This window comes from Dama dama, chromosome 1 (assembly GCF_033118175.1).
Source record: "Dama dama isolate Ldn47 chromosome 1, ASM3311817v1, whole genome shotgun sequence".
Lineage (NCBI taxonomy): Eukaryota > Metazoa > Chordata > Mammalia > Artiodactyla > Cervidae > Dama > Dama dama.
Genome location: NC_083681.1, coordinates 84,577,028 through 84,603,126, shown reverse-complemented (window position 1 = coordinate 84,603,126; position 26,099 = coordinate 84,577,028). Strand labels below are relative to the sequence as shown.

Here is a 26,099-nt window from a genome sequence, read left to right as displayed (position 1 = left end):
ACTTCACCTCAGCGCGGAAGGACTGGACGTCGCTGAACCTCTAGCTCTCCTGGGGACAGGGTGGGCAGCGCGGCAGGACAGCGGGGAGGCTGACGGGAACGCGCCCTGCGCAGCCCTCATAAACCCTTAGCATGACGGCTTCAAATTCCAGAGTGGGAGGCCCGAAATCCTGTCAACTTTGAGTAACCTGAGTCTCGATCGGAAGGGGACTTGCCTCTCGTCAGCTTCAGGGATTACAAGTCCCTTCACCCACAGAAACACCGAATCCCTTAGGGCTGCGACTCTCAAATACCTAGATTAACCCCGGTTCCCCTCAGCCTGAGGCACCCTAAAAATAGCACCCGCAGAGAGACCAAATTTCCTCAACCTTGGAGACCCTGAATCCCTCCGCCTGCGAGCTCTTAAAACTCTTCCTCCTCAAGACCCTAAGTGTCCTGCCTGTCGGAGACCTAAAGTCCCTTAAAAAGAAACTCCCGATTTCCTCAGCCTCACAGTTCCCAAGTTTTCTCACCCTGCGCATTCTACATCAGCCAAAAGATCCCCAGTCTCCTCTGTCTGAGGACCCCAGTTACTTCAGCCCGTGGGACCCAGATCTCCTCAAGCCGAGCGACTTGTCCCTTAGACGTAGAAGCTACGTTATGCCCAGATTTTTCTGAGTCCCCAGGAGGAGATCCTCAAAACATTCTTGGAGAAACATTCCCTCTGCTGCACTGGAACAGAGCCCTGATTTCAGCCTGACCCAAGTCCAGCAGTTACGGGTTTCCGGGTCTCCTCAAGAATCCCGCCGTCACTCAGACACACATCCCTCCCAGTGCTTTCCCTCAGAGGGGCTGAATTGTAGGGGAACCAAAGAAACCAAATCTAGTTCACATTAGGCTGATCCGTCATATCTAGTCAGGATCCATCCATCCCACCAATACCCTCACCCTGACTTTCCCCTCACCTTCCTGCCCTGGACACTCCACCCAAGGAAGACAGACCAGGCTCTGGACACTGGTCTGGGCTCTCTCAGCACCTTCTTCTTCCACAGGCACCTTGGCCTTGAGCACTCCAATGGCCATGAGGCCGAACAGGTCTCCAGAGGAGAGCACTGAGGGAGATGCTGGGACAACAGAGAGGAAGCCCACGGTGAGAGGTGGAGGCAGCAAAGCTGGGCTCTAAGCCAGCTCTATAGGAAGGACCTGGCGCTGGTCCCTGAAGCACCACAGACTGCTTGCCTGGGCAGCTGAGTGAACTTCCCTGTGACCGTACACAGGATGGGAATGCCTGGTCCTGTCTGAGATGGTGGGGGTGGAGTGGGACAAAACAGGACACTAGCTTCGTCAACTGCTCTGTGTCCAGGGAGAGTTAGGAAAATGCTCAGCGTTTGTTCAGGTAAGCAGGACACAGTCGGGAAGGAAAGTCTTCATCCCTGTCTCACACAGACCATCCAGTAGCTTCAGGCTACTCCCTGCACAAAAGGTGGAGGAGAAGGCCCAGCTCTAAGGTCTGACTTAGATTAGTAAATCACTGATGAAATCTATTATTTTCCTTAGGCCAAAGATGCTTTCAAAGACATCTCCGTATACTTCTCCAAGGAACAATGGGAAGAGATGGGAGAATGGGAAAAAATCCGATATAGGAATATGAAAAGAAACTACGAAGCGCTGATTGCTATAGGTAACAGGAAGTGCTGGGTGCCTGTGAGCCTGGGAAACATGAAACAGGTCTTCACCCTCAGTGTTCACTTGGCCAGCTCTTAGGTAGCTTCATCTGCTCACAGTTCCCTTTTGTGTGGAGACTAAGGAAATGTTTACAGTTTTGTACCAAAGGGAGGTTGACCCTGCAGTGCAGAGCTCACCTCTTGCCTTATTCTAGATTCCCCCAGCCCATCCCACTGATTCCCTGACTTTGTGACACTTCCCATTGCTTCTATGCATTGTTTCTCCTTCTTAGAACAAATGTTTTGCTTCTTTCCAGGTTTCAGAGCCACTCGACCGGATTTCATGCATCACCGCAGGCAGGTCATCAAACCCCAGGTAGATGACTCTGAGAATTCTGATGAAGAATGGACACCAAGGCAGGATGGTGAGAGGCCAGGAGGATGTGGAGGTGTCTTCCTGAAACCAGCCTGGGCTTAGGTCTCAACTACATCTCCAACAGTAGTAGGGAAAACATAATTTGCAGCATTACGAAGTGGTTGTGGCTGAATATTGACATTAGCCTGAATGAAGATGAATGTATAGGTTTTCCAGTGTAATTCTCAAAAGTTTTATGGTTAAAATTTATCATTCTTTTTACAAAGAATTATTTTTGCTAAACATTCTTAGTGAAAGGTAGTTAAAGAAACCTTAGAAATAAATTCACCAAACAGATTTATTACTAATCTCATTGGTTATTGGATTAAATCTCTTTGAAGAAGAAATGATTAACATATTATGTCAAGATATATTATTTATGTATGTATATAAAACAAAACCTGTGATCTTCTTACCCTAGGGTTAAATTAATTCTATATTTTGATTCTGGGAAAGGGTTGGAGAGAACTATTTATTCTCCATGACCTTTCCCACATTTCACTGACCAGAGATGGCATCAGGTAAATAAAATGAAGTACACTTATTATAAAATAGAGGTGAGCATCTCACTTCCTCTTCTGCTGCTCAAAGAGTTTAGAAAAGTTAATCTGCCTAGACTGGAGGAAACAATTTAGATAGTTCTATGATTCTCCATCTATGGATTTCTGTTCTCCCAGATTTTTAAAAATTATTTATTAAGCTTTGGCTACACTGGGTCTTTGCTGCTGTCCATGGGCTTTCTCTGGTTGCGGTGAGTGTCTTCTTGTTGCAGAGCACATGCAGGCTCTGTAGTTTGTGACACACAGGCTTAGCTGCCCCGCAGAAAGTGGAATCTTCCTGCACCAGCCATCAAACCTGTGTCCTCTGCATTGGCAGGCAGATTCTCATCCACTGTGCACCAGGGAAGTCCCTCTGTTCCCTGAGGTTATTAAAACTAGTGAAAGGGACATGAAAAGCAAACATTTGGTTGTCTGCAAAGGTTTTGACATAAGGAGAGATTCTTCACAGGGAATACATATGCCTCGGTTCACCATACGCCTGCACATCTTTATTTACCTTTTTACCAATTTCTGAGTGTATGACACACTGTTGCTAACTATGTGCACGTTAGTGTTAGTGGCCATAGTGCTAATCGCTCAGTCATGTCTGACCCTGCGTACCCATAGACTGTAGCCCATCAGGCTCCTCTGCCCGTGGGATTCTCTAGGCAAGAATCCTGGAGTGGGTTGCCATCTCCTGCTCCAGGTGATCTTCCCAACCCAGGAACTGGGCCTGCATCTGTTGCATCTCCTGCATTGCAGGTGGATTTTTTACCACTGAGCCACAGGGGATATATATACACATTGCTGTACAACAAATCTGTAGAAATGATACATCTTGCATAACTGAAGCCCTAACCCACTGAGTAACAATTCTCCAATCCTTCCTCCTCACAGCCCTTGGCAACCACGATTTTATTTTCTGTTTCCATGGATTTGATTAATTTAGATACCTCATAGAAGTGGAATCGGGCAATATTTCTCGTTTTTGATTGGTTCATTTCACTTAGTAAAATATCATCAAGGCCCATCCATGATGTAGCATGTGACAGAATTATTTTTTAAAGCTTCAAAACATTCTGTTGTGTGCATGTGGATATAAGAGCTATAATATATATCTTACATATAGTCTTTATCTTTTATCCACCAATGAACATTTAGGTTGCTTACACATCTTGCCTATTGGGAATAATGAGGCAATGACCATTCATGTGCCAAATATTTATTCAATAACTTGCTTTCAACTTTTTATGGAAATACACTTTTGAGTGGGATTGCTAGATCATACAGCAGTTCTAACTTTATGTGGAAACTCCATACTGTTTTCTAGAAAGCTTGCAACATTTTACATTGCCAACAATAGTGTATAAGTGTTCCAATTTGTCCATAACCTTAACAAGCTTGCTATTGTCTACTTATACATATTGCCCATCGCAGAAGGTTTCAATTTGTGTTTCCCTATTGATTAGTAATATTGAGCATCTTTTCGTATGTTTGTTGGCCATTTGTGTATTTTCTCTGGAGAAATGTCTATTCAATTCCTTCTCTCACTGTTAGTCAGCTCAGACTGCCATAACAAAACAGACTGCATTCCTTAAACCACAGAAATTTGTTTTCTTACAAGGCTGGAGCATGGAAATTTGATATCAAGGTGCCATCATGGTCAATCAGGTTCTCTTCGGGGCTTATAGGTAGCCTTCATACTGGTGTATGCTTAGTAACCCCTTATCAGATGCATATTTTACAAATATTTTCTACCATCCTGTGGTGACCTTTTCAACTCTGTTCAGTGTCCTTTGCTGCACAGAGGTTTTAAGATTAATCTCATTTGTCTATTTTTACTTTGTTACTAATACTTGTGCACTTGGTACCATATCTAAGAAATCATTGCTGTTTCAGTGTCCTGAAGCTTCACCCTTGTTTTCTTCTAAGAGTCTTATCAAGTCTTGCATTTAGGTCTTTAATACATTCTGAATTGATTTTTCTTCAAGATATAAGATGTTCATTATTTTGCATATGGTTATTTTATTTCCCCAGCACCATTCATTACAGGGATTAAACTTTCCCCATTATCCTGACACCCTAGATGAAGATCATTAGACCATGTATCCAAGCGTTTATTTCTGGCTCTCTATTCTGTTCCATTGGTTGACATATCTGTCTTTATGCCAGCCAGCTTCCTCAGTGGCTCAGCAGGTGCAGAATCTGCCTTCAGTGCAGGAGACACAGGAGATGCGGGTTCACTCCATGGGTTAAGAAGATCCCCTGGAGAAGGAAATGGCAACCCTGTCCAGTGTTCTTGCCTGAGAAATCCCCTGGACAGAGGAGCCTGGTGGGCTACAGTCCAAAAGGTCACAAAAAGTCAAGAAGACTGAGGGACTAAGGATACATTTATTGCCAAATCTACACTCTTTTGCTTCCTGTACCTTTGTAGTATGTTCTAAAATCAGAGGCCTCCAGCTTTGCTGTTCTTTCTAAGATTGCTTTGCCTATTTGGGGTGCTCTGAGATTCCATGTTAGCTGTTGGATGGATTTTCTATATCCGAAAAAAATTCCATTGGGATTTTAATAGGAATTGCATTGAATCTTTAAATTGCCTTGGGTAGTATGAACAGCTTAATAATATTAAGCCTCCAAATCCATAAACATGAGACACCTATCTATTTATTTATGTCAGATTCCTTTCAGCAATATTTTGTATTTTTCAACATATAAGTCTTTCATCTCCTTAGGTTTACTCCTAATTACTTCATTCTTTTCAATGCTATTATAAATAAGATTATTTGTTCAGTGGCTAAGACTCCACACTCCCAATGCAGAGAACATGGGTTCAGTCCCTAGTCAGGGAATTAGATCCCACATGCCGCAACAAAGACCTGGCACAAACAAATAAATAAAAATAAATATATTGTTTTTTAATTTAGCTGTTCAGTATAGCTTTAAAAAAATAAAAAATAAATAGGACTGTTTTCTTCCTTTCCTTTCTGAAATGGTCATTCTTCATGCATGGAAAGATATTTGAATGTTGATTTTGTACCGTGCAACTTTCTGTGCAGGATTTTTGTGTGTGTGGATTTAAAGATATTTCTGCACATAAAACCATGCCCCTGTGAACAGACATAATTTTACTTCTTTCTTTCCAAATGGAAGCCTTTTGTTTCTATTTCTAACCTAAAGCCCTGGCTAGGAGTTCTAATATTATGGTGAACAGAAATGTAGATATCAGGCATCCTTGCATTTTTTTCTTGATCATACAAGTTTTCAGCTTTTCACTGATGACTAGGATGTTAGAGGTAGACTTTCAATATATGACCTTTATTATATTGCAGTCACTTCCTCGTATTTCTACATTGATGAGTAGTTTTGTCATAAAAGGCTACTAAATTTATTACTTTATGAACATCAGATAAGGCACAGATGAAGTTTCATTTTTTTTTTTTTTAATTTTAAGAAAATTATGTAATGCTCCCAGTGGAAGCATAGAAGTTGATGATACAGAAATCATCTTCCATTCCTCCTTTGGTAATCATTGTCTTTGTCACTCTCTGGCTTAGATCTATGTCTCCTTAGTTAGAATACCCAGAGTTTGGAAATATTTACCAACCAAAACACTGATTCTCACCATTTTTTAGGTAAACCTTCTTCGATGGCCTTCAGAGTGGACCACAGTAAACACCAGAAGGTGAGTATTTCCCAAATCCTGTTGCCAAAATGTCCTTCTCATGGATCCAGTCACAGGTGAAAATAGGAGAAAACACAGAGATCCTGGAGACGGCTGCCTTCCTGCCCTGGATCTTTAGCACACTGTCTGACATCATCACCATCTTTACAGTTAGTAAGAACAACACCAGTAGTAGGTGGTTCTGTTGTTACACTATTTTCATACTATTTCAGACTTTAAGCATTTTATGTGAATAAACTTACCTAAACCTTAAATCAATCCTACAGTACCTATATGTAGGTATATAGCTATCACCATTATAGATCCAGAAATGAGGTAAAAAACATCTGATTATATGTCTGAGATCACAGTATCACTGGCAGTGCAATCTAAACCAATGCACGTTCTCTAAACCCCTTACAAACTGATTAAAACTCCCACAGTTCTATGAAGCTTATTCATACATCTTACATCATTCATCTGAGAGATGTTTTCAACCTCAGTTCTTTTGTGCTGTGCTAGGGAGGGATATGCTAAGACATCTGACTAAGGGAAGCTTAAGGACATGCTGGGCAGTTTGTAGAGTGGACAGTCCAAGATGAAGAAGGAGGCAGGACCCCTACCTCAGAGCCTCCCACTCCAATAAGAGGAAGCAACTCGCAACCCTGAGAAGCCTCAGGTTTATGACTGAAAAGCAACAAATAAGAAAATAACAGAAGGACGTCACATAGATTACCCACTTTTGAGTAGAAACTCATCATCTGGGCATCATTTCAAATGCTCCTTCTTGCAGGAGGAGTAACAGCTCCCCCTCTGAGGTCTAATAGGCGACTCTTCTGTTTGGAATCATGTGTTTAGCCTGCCCCTGTGTTGTGAGCTTTGGGAGCCTAGCCCACACCCATTCATTCTCAGAAGTCCAGGCCCAGCTCAAAGCCCCTGAGGGACCCTGAATGTTTTGTGAATGAGTGACTCCACACTTAAGCATTCACCTAGGAGTAGAAAGGTCAAAGAATGCTGAAGATAGTATCTGTGAGCTAGACTTCAAATATAGATGCAGTTTAGGGAATACATTGATACCAGGGATGTACGCTCACGTTCTTACTGTATTAAATAGCTCACACAACAATTTGGTGAAGGTTATTAAATTTCATGTCCACTATAATATTAAGAATTAGCCTGTATACCAATGAATGGATCAGGAAAATGAGTAGAACCAGCTAGTCATACAGCCTTGTTCAAGGAGAACTGATGAGACCAGCTATTTTAATTCCAAACATTGTCTACAGGACATGGCAACCTGCAACTCTCATCTCATTTTCTATATTGTCTAAATGTGTTTCTGCCGATCGTCTTTTCTCTTCTTAATCTCACTGCTTTGTCACCTTATTTTCCAGATGTGTTTTGTCCCATATGTAATTTTCCATACTTCCTCATCCATCAAAGGGCCACTAATTAATAGAACACCCCCGATTCTCTCTACGAGCACTCACCCTCTTCTTTCCCTGACCTCCAGCTATTCTTCCTCCCTTGCTCTCACTTTTATGCAGAAAGTTGAAGGGGAAGAACCTTAAGATATGAATTCTAGCTTTGATTCACTATCCACCTAGGTCCTTTTGTTACACTCCAGTGTTCAGACCCACCCCCCTCCAAATCAGGTATTTCTAAGAATTGTCAAAGTATTAACTAAAATCATGCATGTGAAAACACTTCATAAAGTCCTAAACAACTAAAGAACTGCATGTTGTCTCTTACTCACCTGGAAGAGAATGTCCAGGACACCATTAAGTAAGGAATCTAGTTTGAAGGAATTGCCGGGAGCAGCAAAATCGCTGAAGACAAGTGGCTCCAAGCAGGCTCAGAAACCAGTGCCCCATCACAGAAAAGCAAGGACCCCTGGACAGCACCCCAGACAAAAAGTCGGTAAGAGAAATTTGGGGGAGTTCCTCTAATTAGTTCCTCTAATCCCTGTAGAAAAACTAATAAGCATGGCCTAGGTGTGTGGCACGGACTTTGGGTAGGCATGGGTTTAAGCTGGACTGATCTGAGACATGAAGTTAGCACTGGGGCCTTGGGAAAATCTTATACATTTTCTGAGATCCCGATTGCTATCTGGAAAGTGAAGATACGGATACATAACTCATACGATGCTTGAAAGTCTTACATTAAATGCAAAAGTCTGACATCTACAAGTAGTTCAATAAATCCAGCTGTGATGATGGGAACCGTGCTTTGTTAGTGTTTATGCCTAGATCTCTGCTCATGTGCCCTTACATGTCATGTGCCCTTAACATATGTTTTCTGAGTAGATGAGTCGGTGAATTATTTCCTAAGTAGGAAGGTTTGGAAGTTAAACCTACTGACGGGAAGTGCAGGATGCTATCACTGAACTGGGCATCTGTGGTCAGTGGAGCCTCAGTCTCCTGAACCTGTAGTTAAAGGGAGAAGAAAGAAAGTATAGAGAAGGGACTCCCTGGGGGTGAAGTGGTTAAGGCTCCACACTTCCACTGCAGGAGGTGTGGGTTCCATTCCTGGTCGGGGAACTAAGATCCCACAAGCCATGCAGTGTGGCCAAGAAATAAATAATGTAACATGAAAACATAAAATTACAAAAGTAAAAGTATGAAAAATACATGTAAGAAAGTTTTAACAAAGTGTATAGATGGACAGGTAGGAGAACTCACACTTTCTGATAAAACAGGGACTAACTCCCCAGACCCCATCAGCCTTGCTTAGCTTCTGTTCTCCATCTTAGAACTCAGAAGAAAGGAGACTGGAGTGAGGAGGTACAGTCTACGGGAAAGAAAGGGCCACGTGTACCAAGAGGTCAGCGAGCCCCAGGATGACGACTACCTCTGTGAGTGACCCCACTGGCCCACTCACGGAGAAGGGGCTACGAGGCCTTGGTCCACTAACCTCACCTCACCTTCTGGTCCCCCGGTCATCCCCTTCCTCTATGACTTGGGGTGCAGGATCGAGGCCAAATGCCATTGTTGCAGGAAGGGGGACCCCTTCCAGGGCCTGAAACTGGGCTCTTGTCTAACACTCGGAAATGAATTGTCCAAGGAGACACATGCTGACAAAGCAAGAGATTTTATTGGGAAGGGCACCCAGGTGGAGAGTAGTAGGTAAGAGAACCCTGGAGAATTGCTCTGCCTTGTGGCTCACAGTCTCAGGTTTTATGGTGATGGGATTATTTTCCAGTGGTCTTTGGTGAATCATTTTAATTCAGAGTCTTTCCTGGTGGCGCACGAATCTCTCAGCCAGGATGGATGCTAGCGAGAGGGATTCTGGGAAGTGGACAGACATGCGGTGTCTCCTTTTGACCTTTCCCGAACTCTTCCGGTTGGTGGTGGCTTATTAGTTCTGTATTCCTTATCAGGATCTCCTGTCATAAAACAACTCATGCAAATGGTTACTATGGTGCCTGGCCAGGGTGGGCAGTTTCAATCAGTGTGCTTCCCCTAACAACTTCCCCCCGAGAGACTTTATACTCAAGATGCTTCTTGGGAATTGGGGCGGAGGTCTCTTTCTTCTGTAACTTTTTCCTGCTGTGCCTGGGCATAGGCCTGCCTAGCAGAGCAGAAGTCTCTCTCTACCTGATCTAAGCTGGGGTGTTCTATATCTGAAACCAGATTTTACTCTTGTAATAACAGCAATTTAGTTTGAAACTGTTGGCGCCTCTCAGAGATGAAATAGACAGGGGCCAAACAGGAGACCTTACAGGATGGTCATCACTGGTCCCCAGAAATAGGAGGCAACATTTGCAGTGAGGGCTGCAGGGTTTGTGACTTTTTTTTTTTTTTTTTTGCTTGGCTGGTGGTGAAGGAACAGAGCTGTGCTCCAGGAATCTTGTGTTTAGTCTGAAGTTACCATCTTCCACCTGGGTGGTGGCTCCAGCTCTGTAGAAGAACTCAAAAGACATTGTTATGCATATTTCTTTGAGTAGGAACCAGGACCCTGTCTCAAGGCTGTACCACCATTTGATTGTTTCTCCTGTCTCTGTATTCTCTCCCTTCCCTGATTTGCAATCGTTTGAATCCACCCTTTGAAACTCAGGGAAGGTCAAGGAGGCTGAATGAAGCCTATATCTTACAGATAAGAAATGGAGAACACACAGCAGATCTGTACTCCAGAGTCTCCACCCACAGAGTCCTGCTCAGTTTTAATTTAGGGAACAGGGCAACTATGACTGTGATAAGTTTTTGTCAAAATGGGGCATAGGACCGCCTCAGCTTGGAGAAGAGACACTGACTTGGAAGTATTCCTGAGTTCTAAGTCCTAGATCTGAGCCTTGTATGATTAAAACCTCAATCTCTTGGTCTGCCATTTTGTTGTAACAGACCCAATTAGTAGTAGCTGGAGGAGGGATAACTGAAATTTTAATAGACAAAATAAATCTCTTTTTTTTAAGAATAGGCCTGAAACCCAGTCTAGTCCTGGCACTTCAGGGAGACTTTTAGCCAGGTGGCCAGTTGTCTAGTTTTGTAAAAAGTAAGGTAGAAGTTATTAGCATCCAGCAGACATTGTTTTCAGAATGGTGGCATCTAAGCCTGACACGACTCAGAAAACTCAAGTGTTTAGCAATATAACGTCTAATCTGAAATTACACCCATAGTAACACCTGGTTATTTTCCAGGATGTCTGAACCATAGCTGAGTACTCTATTTTGACTTTTAGTTGTAAAATTTTCCTTAATAGCCAAAGCAGATGGCACCATTACTGACGTCAGTGTTTCTCTAGGTATGAGAAGATGCAAGAATTGGGACTCATAAAATCTCTTGAAAAGATCTAACTATCTGAAGACCTGTTCTGCCAGTTTTTTTCAGAGCACCGAGTGCCTCATTCCTGATTTTCACCCTGAACTCCTTTCAGGGCTGTTGAAAGTCAGCAGTTGCACAGGCCGTGATTTAATCTCTGTAGATGTAGATGGCAAGTGTCAATCTTCAGTTGGCAGAGCCCCTTTTTGCTCATAAACTTGACCATGATTTTGAGGGGGGCATTTCATGACCATTTTATCCCATGGTGCTGAGAATGTCCATTTTCAGGTTTGGCAAAGATTTTGTTGACAGGCCACTCAATGTGCTGTTACTGGACTAGGCCATTAAACAGTATCCAAAATTCTCTGGACCACCTGTCTAACTAGCCTCTTGGTCCAGGAAGACATTCCCTCTTGTTGCTTTTTTTCATATCTAGAGTTGCACTGTTATCATCATCGATCTCATAGGGAACTATATATTATTTTATCAGAGGCCTCAGTCACACATTTGGCAGTGTAAGAAACAGCAGTTTTGTAAAACAGGTGAAATACAAAGAGCACAGCCAGCAGTACTAGTAAAGTCACAAGTAAGACTTAAGAGCTTTCATTAGATGTAGCCCAGTATATCCCAGGTCGTCTGACTTAGTCTACTCTGCACGAATCTTTATCTTGCATGGAAATTATCCATTGGCACCACCATCTATAAGGCACATAGCCCAGTATAACTCAGGTCGTCTGACTTAGTCTACTCTGTACAAATCTTTATCTTTCAGGGAAATTATACATTGGCACCACCGTCTATAAGGCACATAGCCCATTTTTTTAGTGTTACTAGACTGATTATCCTTAGTATGATTTAATTGTTTCCAACACAGAGGAGACTTTAAACCTAAATTACCATAGCCTGGTGTTATCTATATAAATCCTTCTCATAATTGTGGGAGATTTTTTTTTTTTTTTTTTGCTGAAACTTTTCTTGTTGCTCTGATTAAGCCTGAGTAATAGAAAAAAGTTCAAGTTTATGGCCAGAGTCAGAGCAGGCATTATTAATTAGCCCAGTGAGGGGATCCCGTCTAGTAGCATCACAGTGACCTGAATATGACTATAATTTTTTTTTAAAGTAAATTTTTACAGGGCCAACCAGTTAGAGTCTTATAGTAGAGAAATTTACCAAGGTAACCCAGAATTAGATACAGGTAATTGGCCACAAACCCAACAATTGGATTGATTTCTAAAACTAGCATAGGATCAGGCCTATGAAAGAAAAGCATTTGATTTATATGCAAAGGTCTAAGAAGTCAAGAAACATTATAAATGATCATACGAAGCAGATCCAGCATCTTGGGCAAGCTGCCTACCTCTGATGTAGTTGTCTTTTCATCCTGGTGTAGTGTAGTTTTTCCTGTTTGAGCATCATTTGAAGGTGAGATCAGGTCGGCTGTCTTTTCTATAGACCAATCCAGTGTAGGGGCCTTTGGAAGTGGGAATTAATCTAAGAGTTAATTTTCCTTCAGTTTCATTGTGCATGAGCTAGTTAAGAGTACCTGATAAAAAGCCCTTCTATCCAGGTTGGAGGCAGTCTCCTAAATTATGTCTTTTTCTAGTCCTGGTTGCAGGTCATGAGGCATCTGATCTTCATCCAAAGATAGATTACTGAGATAAGCTTCAGAAACAAACTTAGGGTGTTCTTTAAGAATTCAGTTAAATTTTACATTAATATCACATAACAGCAAAGAACTATCTAAGAAATGAGTCTTACTACATGCAGACCTCCATTAACTGAGATTTAACATTTTTTGAAATATCTTTTTTTTTTTTTTCCTAAAGTTACCCTCATTTTTATCAAATATAACCAAATTAAGGCTAGTTTGTTTGCAAAACAGGTCTGTTCTCACTAATTTTGGTCTAATGTTTTATATAACCATAATTGTTTATAGACTTTTTATTTTGCTGAAACATTTATAGAATCTCAGACTGAACTTTTACTATAAAACAGGGCTGGGAAACTCACACCAAAGGCTTATCACAGATTTTGTCTAACAAATCTAGGTGAACTCTTCCCTTTTTAAGGTCTCAAAAATTCCTTGAGATTTTTCTACCTGTTAGTGAGATAACCTTCCTAGCTCATTTGATTAACTTACTGGAAACTTAAGAGTTTCAAATTTCTGGAGGAGTCAGATAGAGAGAAAATATAATTGTTTTGTTCATAACGTATAATTTTACCAAATTATTTTCATAATTAGTTTGAGAGGAAGGTTTTCCTTACTCCCGGAAAACACAAGATTCAAACCTGTAATTTTTTTAGATAGAAACCGTAAGTTATAAGCATATTCGCTGGTTCATTCAGTCCTTTGTTAACTTTTGTGAAGTCGTCAGGTTTCTAATTAGAACACCAAGACATATCAAAATGTTAAGAACTCCATATAATTTCTAGGATATCTGTATTAGTAATTTTATCATACATTATAACATGAGCAGATTTATTACTCATTTGATAATCTTTTTCATGTAATTTAACCAACTAAATAAACACAGTTTAATATCTCTCTTTGGGATGTTTCAGGGGCCCTCTGAAGCACCCCAAAGTTAGCTAGAGGTCAAAGGAACTTCAAAAGAATTCGATTTAGGAAGTTTTATTGAAAAGATCAATTAAAAGCGTTTAGAACATTTGGTCAGATTTAGTCAGTGTTGATGGGTGTATCATTTAGCTTGTTGATATGTCACAATGGGCGCAAATACCAAGGCTCATAAATACCAGTGATAATTTCTAAAACCCTTGCTTTCTTAAAACATTTTAGGATGGCATCAAACATTATTCATTTATAGTCCCAAATCTCTCTAGTTTTTCTGTAAAAGGAAATCAGTGTTTAGTAGTAAATGTTTCAAAATCTTATTTCATTTGGAAATGACATAATTATTTAATAGACTTCCAATACTTAGTTTAGCACAACTCTTAGAAATTCAGGTTACGCCAATCTGGGGAGACTATTGTAGACAGATATTTTTAAAGAATAATTATTCTTAATAGAGTTTATATACAAACTCATACCTCATTTATATTTTTTAGAAGTGTTTTCACTCGAGGTAATTTCCTTGTTGACAAACTTGTAAGAGGTATAATATTTAACTTATATTAAACCTAGGTACAATGAAAATATTCTACTTGATGTTAATTACTCTAAGACATGTCTATATTAGATAGGTCAACAAACAAACATTAATATCAGGTATTTAGTACTGAATATTTCCCAGTTCACCTAAACCTGGAATTTATTGTTTAATTTAGAATTATTTGATTTGTAAGCACTTACCTTTTTTTAAGCCAATTAAATAGAGCTAATTTACAAATTAACCTGAAAAATATTACCCAGAGACAAAGACATACCAAAACATTTTTAGACAGACACAGTGCAAGATCTAGCTTCATTTTCTAAGTTTGGTCATGAATTAGATATTACAATATAAAATTTACTAGTTTATAAAAAAGTTGAAATAAATAACACTTTTAAAGGCTTTCTTCCTTTTTTTCTCAGTCTCAGGGGTTAGAGATGGTCTAGATAAGTGTTCCTGAGAGCCCTTGTCTCAAGGCACAGGGAAAGAAAATCAAGTTCTAACAAAATGGCAGCAGGTCTAAATGGTGACCAGACAAAGCAAAATGGACATCACAAATCACAACACAGAGCAGAGTTAAAACACACACATATAAACCTGGCAGTCCTCATCAGACACTCCCTTAAATACAAGAATACAGTCTCTCAGAAAACCTTCCATAGAGACACAAAACTTCAGATGTCTTCAAAGATTTCAAAAGGAGGAAAGGAAGCCAGGTTGAAAGAAGAAGCAGGAGGAGGTGGGAAAGGGGGACAAAAGGGGTGGCCTTACAGACGTCTCCTGCCAACTGCAGACACCCAGGCATTATGGGACTTTTCCCTGGGCTTCCAGAAAAGGGAGGACTGGAACCCGGCCCTACCAGAAACCAGACCAGAAAATTCGAGTTCTCTGCCAAGAGGAGGTGATAGGTCTCCAATCCTCAGCTCAAGCTGAGGCCCTTCGACCAGATTTCTGCATCCAGGACCGGGGGACTAGAAAAACGGGAAGGATAGGAAGGGCTAGGGAGAGGAAAGAGACAGGGAAGGGGAGAGGTCAATAAAGTCTCTTGTTCCTTACCGGTCGGAGCACTCTGGCCAGTTGTCCGCATCAGGAAAAGGCCAGGGACAAAAAGGTCCCAGTTGCAGCCGCTGGGTCTGGCCCATTGGTAGGCAAGCTGGCCCCTGAGTACCCCAAGTGGTCAGGATATCAGTCTCAGTGAAGAAGAGTCCCACCAGACTCGCCATTTGTTTCAGGAAGGGGGACCCCTTCCAGGGCCCAAAACTGGGCTCTTGTCTAACACTCGGAAATGAATTGTCCGAGGAGACACATGCTAACAAAGCAAGAGATTTTGTTGGGAAAGGGCACCTGAGCGGAGAGCAGTAGGTAAGGGAACCCAGGAGAACTGCTCTGCCTCGTGGCTCACAGTCTCAGGGTTTATGGTGATGGGATTAGTTTCCGGGTGGTCTTTGGCGAATCATTTTAATTCAGAGTCTTTCCTGGTGGCTGACGCATCCCTCCGCCAAGGTGGATGCTAGCGAGAGGGATTCTGGGATGTGGACAGACATGCGGTGTTTCCTTTTGATCTTTCCCAAACTCTTCTGGTTGGTGGTGGCTTATTAGTTCCATATTCCTTATCAGGATCTCCTGTCATAAAACAACTCATGCAAATGGTTACTATGGTGCCTGACCAGGGTGGGCAGTCTCAATCAGTGTGCTTCCCCTAACACCATGAGTGCCCCAGTTCTTTAGAGGAGGTCGTTACGACCAGCAACATCACTATACCTCCTCTCATCCCTGTTCTCACCTCCAGATTGTGAGGCGTGTCAGAACTTCTTCATCGACAGCTGTGCTGCCCATGGGCCCCCAACCTTTGTAAAGGACTGTGCAGTGGAAAAGGGGCATGCCAATCGCTCAGCCCTCACGCTGCCCCCTGGCTTAAGCATCAGACTGTCGGGCATCCCTGACGCTGGGCTTGGAGTGTGGAACGAGGCGTCCGATCTGCCGCTGGGCCTGCACTTTGGGCCCTATGAGGGCCAGATCACAGACGATGAAGAGGCCGCCAACAGTGGATACGCCTGGCTGGTGAGAAGCACCCCTTTCCCTGTCCTCTGGCCTCTAATGGCTTGTATGTGGTGGGGGGTACTTCATGTCTACATGCAAGGACGCACATGGTGATAACACGGTCAGCAATGACACAGTCAGCCCTGGGTACTGTGTGCCCTGGGCGTCAACAGAAGACTTCCCTCTAAAGGTCAGAGGAGAGGTGGGACCACAGTGTAGAGACACTCAGGACTTCTATCTAAAGGTCAGAGGAGAGGTGGGACCACAGTGTAGAGACACTCAGGACCTCTATCAAAAGATCAGAGGAGAGGTGGGACCACAGTCTACAGACACTCAGGACCTCTATCTAAAGGTCAGAGGAGAGGTGGGACCACAGTCTACAGACACTCAGGACCTCTATCTAAAGGTCAGAGGAGAAGTGGGACCACAGTGTACAGAGACAGAGGACCTCTATCTAAGGATCAGGGGAGAAGTGGGAACACAGTGTACAGACACTCAGGACCTCTATCTAAAGGTCAGAGGAGAGGTGGGACCACAGTGTATAGACACTCAGGACCTCTATCTAAAGATCAGAGGAGAGGTTGGAACACAGTCTAGAGACACACAGGACTTCTATCCAAAGGTCAGAGGAGAGGTGGGACCACAGTGTACAGACACTCAGGACCTCTATCTAAGGGTCAGAGGAGAGGTGGGACCACTGTGTACACATACTCAGGACCTCTATCTAAAGGTCAGAGGAGAGGTGGGAACACAGTGTAGAGACGCAGAGGACTTCTATCTAAAGGTCAGAGGAGAGGTGGGAACACCTTGGTTCACACTCACAGGACTTCTATCTAAAGGTCAGAGCAGAGGTGGGAATACAGTAGTACAGACACACAGAAGTTACTCCTCCCTTGTGGAGCCCTTGCCTTCAAAGAGCCAAGGAATCAGACTTGGAATGATGAGTAAGGGGTTTACCGTGTGGTCCGACTGGCAGGTGAATCCATGCAGGCTGAAAAGCACCAATGACTACAGACGGAAATAGCTCTTCTATATCTTCCTACCAAGAAAAAATAAAAGAAAGAGGAAAGCTTGTAACTCTTTCTCTGACACTCAGATCACCAAAGGGAGGAACTGCTACGAATATGTGGATGGAAAGGACACGTCTTGGGCCAACTGGATGAGGTGAGTGCAGTGAGTCTGCAGTGTGTAGACATTGAGACTCCCTCCATCCCACGCCCCTTTCCTTCTCAACCCGGCTCCCTTAACAGCTTTCACATCTTCTTTCCTCTTTTCCCTCCATATCATGCTCTTTCATTTCAAAAGACACTAGAAAGAAGGAAATAAAAATATGGCATGTGCTGTCAAGATACAAGTCCATATGCTGAACAAAACTGGTGGACTTGAAAACAACTTGAGGAGTCTAGATTCACCAGGGACACTTTAACTCACTTAAAGGACACTTACTGCGCACTTTATGTTTCAGTTTAGACAATGAACTTCGTTACTGAAGCAGATCACACAACCCGTGTCGTTTTTGAGAACATACTGCAGACAGACATTAGCCAATTGATTTTAGGAACAGTAACCTTAGTTTTTCTATCTTTGAGTAACTACACAGCGCCAGGATAACCTAACACAGGAGACCTTGACTCTTTGTGGGCAACAACCTCCTCAGGCTTGGTTCCAGTGAGAAGTGGGCCCTGAGGCCTTGGAAGGAATGAGGGGCAGGATGGTCCTGAGCAGGGCCGTTCTCTGAGGTCCTCTCCTTTCATCAGGGCAGGCAGACAGTGAACAAACTATTACTGTTCCGTGTCTCAAGCTATATCCAAGTTTCTGTGGGAGAGGGTGGGCAAGCGAATAGGACACGTGGGGAGATGGGAGAAAGCCTCGGGAGAGAAGGCAGGCTGGGGTGAGTGCTGAGGGCTGCGTGTTAGCCAAGGAGCACCAAGTCCTGTGGATGAAAGGGAACTTAATTCAGAGTTTAGAGGAGCTGGAGGTCACCAGCCTCAAGGACAGTCCAGGTGGAGATGAGTCTGGAACTGGGCTCCGGAAAATGGCTAATTAGGTAAGGAGAGAAAAGCATGGGAATTCACATGGCCTGGCCGAAGGTGTGAACAGAAGGTCCACATGAGGGGCGGCCTCAGAGGCGGAAGGCAAGGAGCTGGGCATGGTCGGAGAGTGGAGGGCAGTCATCACCTGAGATTTCTTTCCCCTTCCCGGCCTCGCCCCCAGGTATGTGAACTGTGCCCGGGACGACGAGGAGCAGAACCTGGTGGCCTTCCAGTATCACGGGCAGATGTTCTACCGAACCTGCCAGGTGGTCAGGCCGGGCTGTGAGCTGCTGGTCTGGTACGGGGACGAGTATGGTCAGGACCTTGGCATCAAGCGGGACAGCAGGGGAAAGAGTGAGCTCGCGACCGGGAGAGGTGAGTGTCAGCCCTCTTCCAGCACCCCACCCCATCCTGGGAGCCTCCGTGGTCCGATTTCGGAGCAGAGGACAATCCAGTGAAAAGTCAGTAGAGTTGCAATTAAAATGCCTCAGAATTTGATTCTTTTCATATGATTGTTAGGAAAAATTTTTATATTAAAAATGATAGTTCTAATTTTTAATATTTCATGCAAAAAAATATGTAACATCCCCTTCTGCTGAAAGGCTTAGAAGCAAAAAGCAAGTTTTCTAGCAACTACCAGGTCTCTGCCCTTTACCTCTTTCTTCCTTATTCCCTCCCATTTCTTTTTTTCTTTTTTCACTAAAATAAAGACATTTTATTTTAAAATATTTATAGGACAAAGATATTTAAAGAGTCACACTAGGAAATTTATGATTGACATCTGCCAATTTAAAGAACGTAAATGGAATTCCTTACTCATTAGTGTTTTTTACATTTATTTATTTATTTATTTATTTATTTCATTTACTTTTATTAGTTGGAGGCTAATTAGTTTACAATGTTGTAGTGGTTTTTCTCATACATTGACATGAATTAGCATTGGATTTACATGTATTCTCCATCCTGATTCCCCCTCCCACCTCACTCTCTACCCGTTCCCTCTGGGTCTTCCTAGTGCACCAGGCCCGAGCACTTGTCTCACGATGCATCAAACCTGGGCTGGTGATCTGTTTCACTCTAGATAATATACATGTTTCGATGCTGTTCTTTTGAAACATCCCACCCTCGCCTTCTCCCACAGAGTCCAAAATTCTGTTCTGTACATCTGTGTCTCTTTTTCTGCTTTGCATATAGGGTTATCATTACCATCTCTCTAAGTTCCATATATATGTGATAGTATGCTGTAATGGCATTTATCTTTCTGGCTTACTTCACTCTGTATAATGGGCTCCAGTTTCATCCATCTCAAGAGAACTGATTCAGATGAATTCTTTTTAATGTCTGACTAATATTCCATGGTGTATATGTACCACAGCTTCCATATCCATTCGTCTGCTGATGGGCATCTAGGTTGCTTCCATGTCCTGGCTATTATAAACAGTGCTGCGATGAACATTGGGGTGCACACATGTGCAGTGATGTGCATTCAGTTACTGTTCCAGTTTGTTGTCATGTGAGTTTACACTCTGTGCCAGACGGGGCTCCACGCACCGAAACAGACAGAACCACTGCCCTGGGGCAGCAGGGGCTTCGTGGCAGACAGGGGCTGATGCTCTGAGGAAAACTAGCCCAGGGAACGTGCCTCGGGTCAGCGTGAGCAGAGTGTGGGGTGTGGTGCAGGACGGTGCGGCAGGGTCTGTGCAGAGATAACACCTGTGGGGAAGGATTCCAAGCAGGGGAGCAGCCAGTGCCTCAGACCCAGGGCTGGGAAGAGAGGCTATGCCAGGGGTCGCGGGAGGAAGCACAGAGGGTGAGAAGGAGGCTGGACGGGACACGGTATCCTCAGGGCCTGTGTCCACGTGCAGGCCCCAGGGGTCCTCCTGGGTGACACAGAACAACCGCGCGGCTTTCTGCTACAAGCGGCATGTTCTCTGTGCTAAGACGATGCTTTGGTTCATTTTGGGGACGACACATGAGCGGGGAGCCCCCTCAGAGGTCAGTTCATTGCTAGAAATGAGGGGTGAGTGGGCTGGCCGAAGATGCTTGGGAGTGAAGGTGTGAAGAATCTGGCTGGAGATGTATTTTTAAACAGGGCTTCCTAGTGCATGTTAAATGGACTAAGCCTGAATGAAATAAATGAGGTATGAATACTAGTGAGGCTTGAGAAAGGATATGCTGTCATTTTATGATTTATGGGAAACAGAGAGAGGAGCAATTTGTGAAACTGTTTGGGCAGCAGGAGTCAGAGACCTGTAGTCAGTGGGACCTGGGCAGCTCGGTCTCGTCTCAGGAGATTCCACCTAAGTCATCAAGTCTTATCCCTCAGTAGGGTAAATACCTGTGGCCACTGTGATGTGACTTTTCAGATACTTACATGCAAGGAAAGTCCATGCAGATCCACCGCTATCAGGAGAGATGCTGCCTCTGATGCTGCTGTAAGGTCCCTATCTGGGTGATATGTAGAAAAGGCCCCTGACACCAACTTCCTGGATTTCTGTAGATGCAGAGAATAAGAGTGGAGTGGAAACATGGACTATAAAGACACACTCGATGGGAGACAAATCGTGCACTGTCAACACTTAGATAATTAGTGAGGCAGGCCTGACCACGGCAAACCGGCTACCTGACCAAAAGCTTCCTCTTTCAGCAGAACCGAAGCCCAAGATCCACCCATGTGCCTCCTGCTCTCTGCCCTTCTCCAGTCAGAAATTCCTCAGCCAACACACCCAACGCACTCACCCCTCTCAGACCCTCCTGAGGCCATCTGAAAGAGACCTCCTCCAACCAGAGGATCCCTGCCCAGGCAATCTAAATCAGCGATATTCAGATCCACACAGCCCGAGCGACAAACCTCAGGGTCAGGAGGCCAAGGACAGGCCCCAACCTTTGCTGAAAAGCATAAGGCTGAAGAGGATTTCAAGGGTCTCTGCCTACTCACCCGGAGGACAAATAGGGGGTTCTGGGGTGCATGAGAGAATGAAAGACGAGCCCAGCACAAGCCAGAAACTGAATCCAGAGGACACAGGCACATTGCTCATGGGGGCAGGGGTATCAGGGAATATGAGGGTCACGTACGGAGAGTGTGGGCAAGGCTCCAAGGACAGGTCAAGTCTCAGCACACACGAGAGGACACACACAGGGGAGAAGCCCTATATTTGCGGGGAGTGTGGGCGAAGCTTCAGTCAGAAGTCAGTCCTCATCAGACACCAGAGGACACACACAGGGGAGAAGCCCTATTTTTGCGGGGAGTGTGGGCGAAGCTTCAGTCAGAAGTCAGATTTCATCAGACACCAGAGGACACACACAGGGGAGAAGCCCTATGTTTGTGGGGAGTGTGGGCGAAGCTTCAGTCAGAAGTCCCATCTCATCTCACACCAGAGGACACACACAGGGGAGAAGCCCTATGTTTGTGGGGAGTGTGGGCGAAGCTTCAGTCAGAAGTCCCATCTCATCTCACACCAGAGGACACACACAGGGGACAAGCCCTATGTTTGCAGGGAGTGTGGGCGAAGCTTCAGTCAGAAGTCCGCCCTCATCAGACACCAGAGGACACACACAGGGGAGAAGCCCTATGTTTGTAGGGAGTGTGGGCGAAGCTTCAGTCACAAGTCCGTCCTCATCATACACCAGAGGACACACACAGGGGAGAAGCCCTATGTTTGCGGGGAGTGTGGGCGAAGCTTCAGTCAGAAGTCCGTCCTCATCACGCACCAGAGGACACACACAGGGGAGAAGCCGCATGTTTGCGGGGAGTGTGGGCGAAGCTTCAGTCAGAAGTCCGTCCTCATCAGACACCACAGGACACACACAGGGGAGAAGCCCTATGTTTGTAAGGAGTGTGAGTGAGTCATGACCAACAAACGACACCTTAGCCACACGAGGATTACTGCAGCCACCCCGTGCCTCAGCTCTAAGGGGGCCTCAGAGGAGGTCTGTGACCCTTTACTGTCCCCAGGAGTATGAGGAGAGACTTCCCAGGTGGTCCAGGGGTCAAGACCCCAATGCAGAGACCCACGTTCAATACCTGATTGGGGAACTAGATCCCACAGGTTGCAACTAAGACACAGCACAGCTGAATAAATAAATATATAATAAATATTTTAAAGAAAGAGAGTGATAAGCAAGAATTACTTGTTAAATAGACCTTCCACTTTCGTGACAGGAGAGGAGGTAGATAAACAGCAGAGTGTTTCTTAAGTGTTCTGGAGATGTTCATGCCAATTGCCTTCGTGGTTTTTTAGTACTCCTCTTCTAATAAATTTTGTCTCCAAACAAATCTGAAGCCCAGACTGTGTATTCATTCCCCCCTTATCACTGACAGTAGTGGGGTCCAGTCATAGCTGAACCCCTGGGAAAGCATAATTCTGGAGCCAAGTCAGTTAGGTCAGTGGACAGTCAATCCTGGGTCCAGGGAGAGGAATGCAGAGTGGAGTCAGACTCACCAGGGAAGGGAATTCCCTGGCCTCCTGGGAAGTGGGGCCTCTCCTCCTTATAGACCCCGACTCTCCTTTGGCCTCTCCTGGTGGCCCTCTGGTCCCCTCTGACTTCTGTGGCCGCAAAGGTGAAGGCCACGTGCACGTGTGTGTGTGTGCGCGCACCTGTCTCAGCATGGGCCATCTGGTCTCTGCCGCCCCCTCAGGGTCATCACAGCATCTGGACTCCAGATGCGACCACAGGGGTCCAGTTCTCAGCCCTGCCCCCAGCAGCTGCGTGAGCTGGGGCAAGATGCTCAACCTCTCTGTGTCTCTATTCTCTCTCTATTCATCTGTGATACGAGGTGGGAGCACCTGCATTTTGGTCTGATGCGGAAGCACAGGCAGAATCTGGCAGAGGCTGGCTGAGAACGCAAGCCACACCTTTGCTGTCCTTTGTGTTTTTTCTTTAATCTTTTTTATTTTTTAATAGAAGGATAATTGCTTTACAGAATTTTGTTTTCTGCATGTCCTCCAGCCCCCACACCTTCCAGGTCTTCAGAGCTAGACGAGGAAGGGGCTGTTTAGCCACTGGGCTGCCTTGATGAGGGGGTGTGAGGTCAAGGGTGCTAAGGGAGGCCGACCTCCCTTCCCACCCTTGCCGTTCCTTCTGAGCTGGGCAGCCCCAGGGCCCCTCCACAGACAGGCAGTGCCCACAGTCGTCCCCCTGCCGAGAACAGAGCCTGGAGCCGCATTTTCAGAAAACCTCTGTCCGCCCCCATCCCACCCCCACACGGAGGGTCCTTGAAGCCCACACTGCGGCTTCTCTCTGCATGGGCCTCACACCTGTGCCCTTGCGCTCTGGGCAACGCTGTCGCGACCTTGAAATTGTTAACCATGGAAAAGTTCATCCTTACACTTCCCTTTCATGAGTGAAGTCTGATGGGCCCCAGGGTGCGCTGTGAGCAGGGCAGATGCACACACAGCACGGGTCCTGGGATGGCCAGGCTGCACGAGGGGACAAGGTGGACACAAAGCCTCCCCACCCTGGGTGAGTGAGGGTGGGGACAGCACCAGGAAGCCACGCTTGCTCAGACCCGGAACTGAGCTCCGACACAGAGTGGGGGCAATGGGGTTCATAAGGTCAACCACACCCTCCCCTCTGTGAATGACCTCTGCCCTGGCCTGGTCCTTCCAGAAGGGGCTCAGGAGCCTGAAGTCCCCCCGGCCACCAGAAGACACCAAGGGGAGAGTGGGCCACGGGGCGGGGGGCGGAGGGTGCGAAGTCCAGGACTCGGGGCAACGGCCCTCAGTCCCCTCCATGTGCCAGGCTTGTGAAGCGTCTCTACATGAACCGTGTCAGTAATAACCAACCACAATTATTTTCCGGTTTCTATGCTTTCTTAAAGGAATGCGTTGGCTGTGGCTTGGCTTCCCTACAGGAAGGGAAGCCACGTAAACTCCCCATCTTCTGTGCCTTCAGGCCGGGGCCACAGGAGGGAGAGTTAGGGGTGGTGTAGGCAGAGGGGCTTCAACTGAAAAACGGTGGGGATCCAGAAACCTGCAGGGTCTTCTCAGCTGCACCTCCCACCAGAGCTGGGCCTTGAATCCCCTAGAAGGCTGAGCAGGTCAAAGCTTCTCCCTCCCCTACCCTCCCCTCAAAAAGCTGACTCCTGGGGTCAGCCCACAACACCCCCAAATCCCCCATCACCCACAGCCCCACATAGGCCCTCCCTCACAGAAGGGGGATGACCTGGATGGTGGCACAGATGGTGTGTGACCCCAGAGCTGGGGGTCTCAGCTGACCTTGAGCAAGGGGGTTGATGCTTTACACAGCCTCCCAGCCCAGGGAGCTGACAGCAGCCACAAGCCATGATCTGAAGCGGAGCTGGGAGATGGGGAGTGGGGATGCGAGCGCTCTGAGGTCCCATCCTGTCACCAGGACAGCTGCCAGGCCCCACCTGACACCGTGACTGCCCTGCACGGTCACACAGGACACCAGCAGTCACGGGACGGACAGCCAGCTGCCTCCGCCCCACGCTCCACCCTGACCACAGCGGCACCATAGCTGTACCTGCCCCGCCTGGGCACAGCTCTGCTTGGCTGCCAGGGCTCAGGGACCCTGGGTGAGTCGCTGAGGGCAGAGCTCAGAGGCCAAGCCTGTCTTCAGCCACCAGACCTGCCCTGCTTTCTGGACTCATGAGCCCAGCCAGTATCTGTAGCCAAGATGCCTTTGGGAGAATGACACCACAGACGCTGACCCCAGAGCTCAGACTCCTGAAAACTTACTAAGCAGATTATTTATAGCCTTTTTTAAAAGGGGGATGTTGGCAGGAAGCAGGGAGGGGAATGACTCCCTCGGTGGTGCTGTGGTTAAGAATCCACCTGCCAATGCAGGAGACACGGGTTCAGTCCCTGATCTGGGAAGACCCCACGTGCCGTGGAGCAACTAAGTCCGTTCACAACGACTGCAGCCCAAGAGCCTAGAGTCTCTGCTTCCCAACCAGAGCAGCCACCACAGGGAGACGTTCAGCAAAGAAACGAGAGAGCAGCCCACACGCTCGACAGCCAGAGAAAAGCCCGCACAGCAGCGAAGACCCAGCAAGCCGAAAATCAATAAATAACCTTGCTTTAAGTAGGAGATCGCAGCATTCTCTGCTGATCCAGAGACTGGGACTCAGCTCCCAACAGAGGGGGCCACATTCAATCCCTGGTCAGGGCACTAGATCCCACATGCTGCAACTGAAGGCCCTGCATGACACAGCTAAGACCCAGCGCAGCCAACTAAATGAATACTTAAAAGTAGGAGGCTGATCATCTGTCACCATAGAAAACTGCAACATTCTAGGAAAAGGAAAAAAAAATAAGAGCTTATTTTGCAAGTACTCATGGTTGATTGCAAGAATTTTTCATAATATGCAGCTGTTAAAAAAAAAAAAAAGAAATTTAGAAAATACAGAAACTAAAACCCACCCATAAATGTGTGGGGAACATCAATTACTGCAGCATGCGGCCACCACACACGGGAACACACGTCCGTGATTTTCTTCTACAATCTTTCAGCCTCCACCCCCCTTCCCACCGGCCTCTGCTCTGCTCACCAAGAAGACTGCACTTTGGCCTCGTGACTGGGGGGTTTCTGTTGAACTCAGGGAGGCGGAGGAGCAGGGCTGTGTGGTTGGGGGCACCGTCTGGCCTGCAGTGAGTAGAGAAGCGCGAGCGCTCCGCCTCTGGGTCCAGTAACTCCAGGGGCCTAGGGGAGCCGCCCGGGAAGAAGCCTCTCAAACACCTTCCCTGCAGTCTCCACAGTTACAGCACGTCCCACGTCTCGGGGTTCAGCTGTGGGTTAACAAGTCCTCTCTTGTTGGACAGAAAAGTGTTTCCACAGAGAATCTGCCTGGATCTTGGCCTCGGTTGGTACATATGTAACAGGCAGTACGTTCAGGGCTCAGGGGAGTTAGTTCTGAAGCTCTCTGGGTTTAGGGATACA

At 45.7% G+C, this 26,099-nt stretch overlaps 1 protein-coding gene across 1 annotated transcript; it reads left to right on the top strand.

Annotated features, from left to right (window-relative positions):
• The first annotated feature begins 1,059 nt into the window (after positions 1-1,059).
• LOC133041882 (histone-lysine N-methyltransferase PRDM9-like) lies at positions 1,060-24,677 on the top strand. Its single transcript, XM_061122724.1, has 12 exons — positions 1,060-1,135; positions 1,543-1,659; positions 1,960-2,067; positions 6,229-6,278; positions 8,021-8,177; positions 9,010-9,111; positions 15,914-16,185; positions 17,261-17,328; positions 18,379-18,572; positions 20,848-21,301; positions 21,626-21,839; positions 24,552-24,677. The coding sequence occupies exons 1-12, from the start codon at positions 1,060-1,062 to the stop codon at positions 24,675-24,677; spliced, it is 1,938 nt and encodes a 645-aa protein (XP_060978707.1).
• The last annotated feature ends 1,422 nt before the right edge of the window (positions 24,678-26,099 follow it).

Bases quoted from the DNA above. Each gene is read 5' to 3' on its own strand.
- LOC133041882 (XM_061122724.1), top strand. From the start codon at position 1,060: ATGAGGCCGAACAGGTCTCCAGAGGAGAGCACTGAGGGAGATGCTGGG. The intron at 6,279-8,020 runs GTGAGTATTTCC...CTCACCTGGAAG, and splicing joins ACCACAGTAAACACCAGAAG to AGAATGTCCAGGACACCATT. The intron at 17,329-18,378 runs GTGAGTGCAGTG...CCTCGCCCCCAG, and splicing joins TCTTGGGCCAACTGGATGAG to GTATGTGAACTGTGCCCGGG.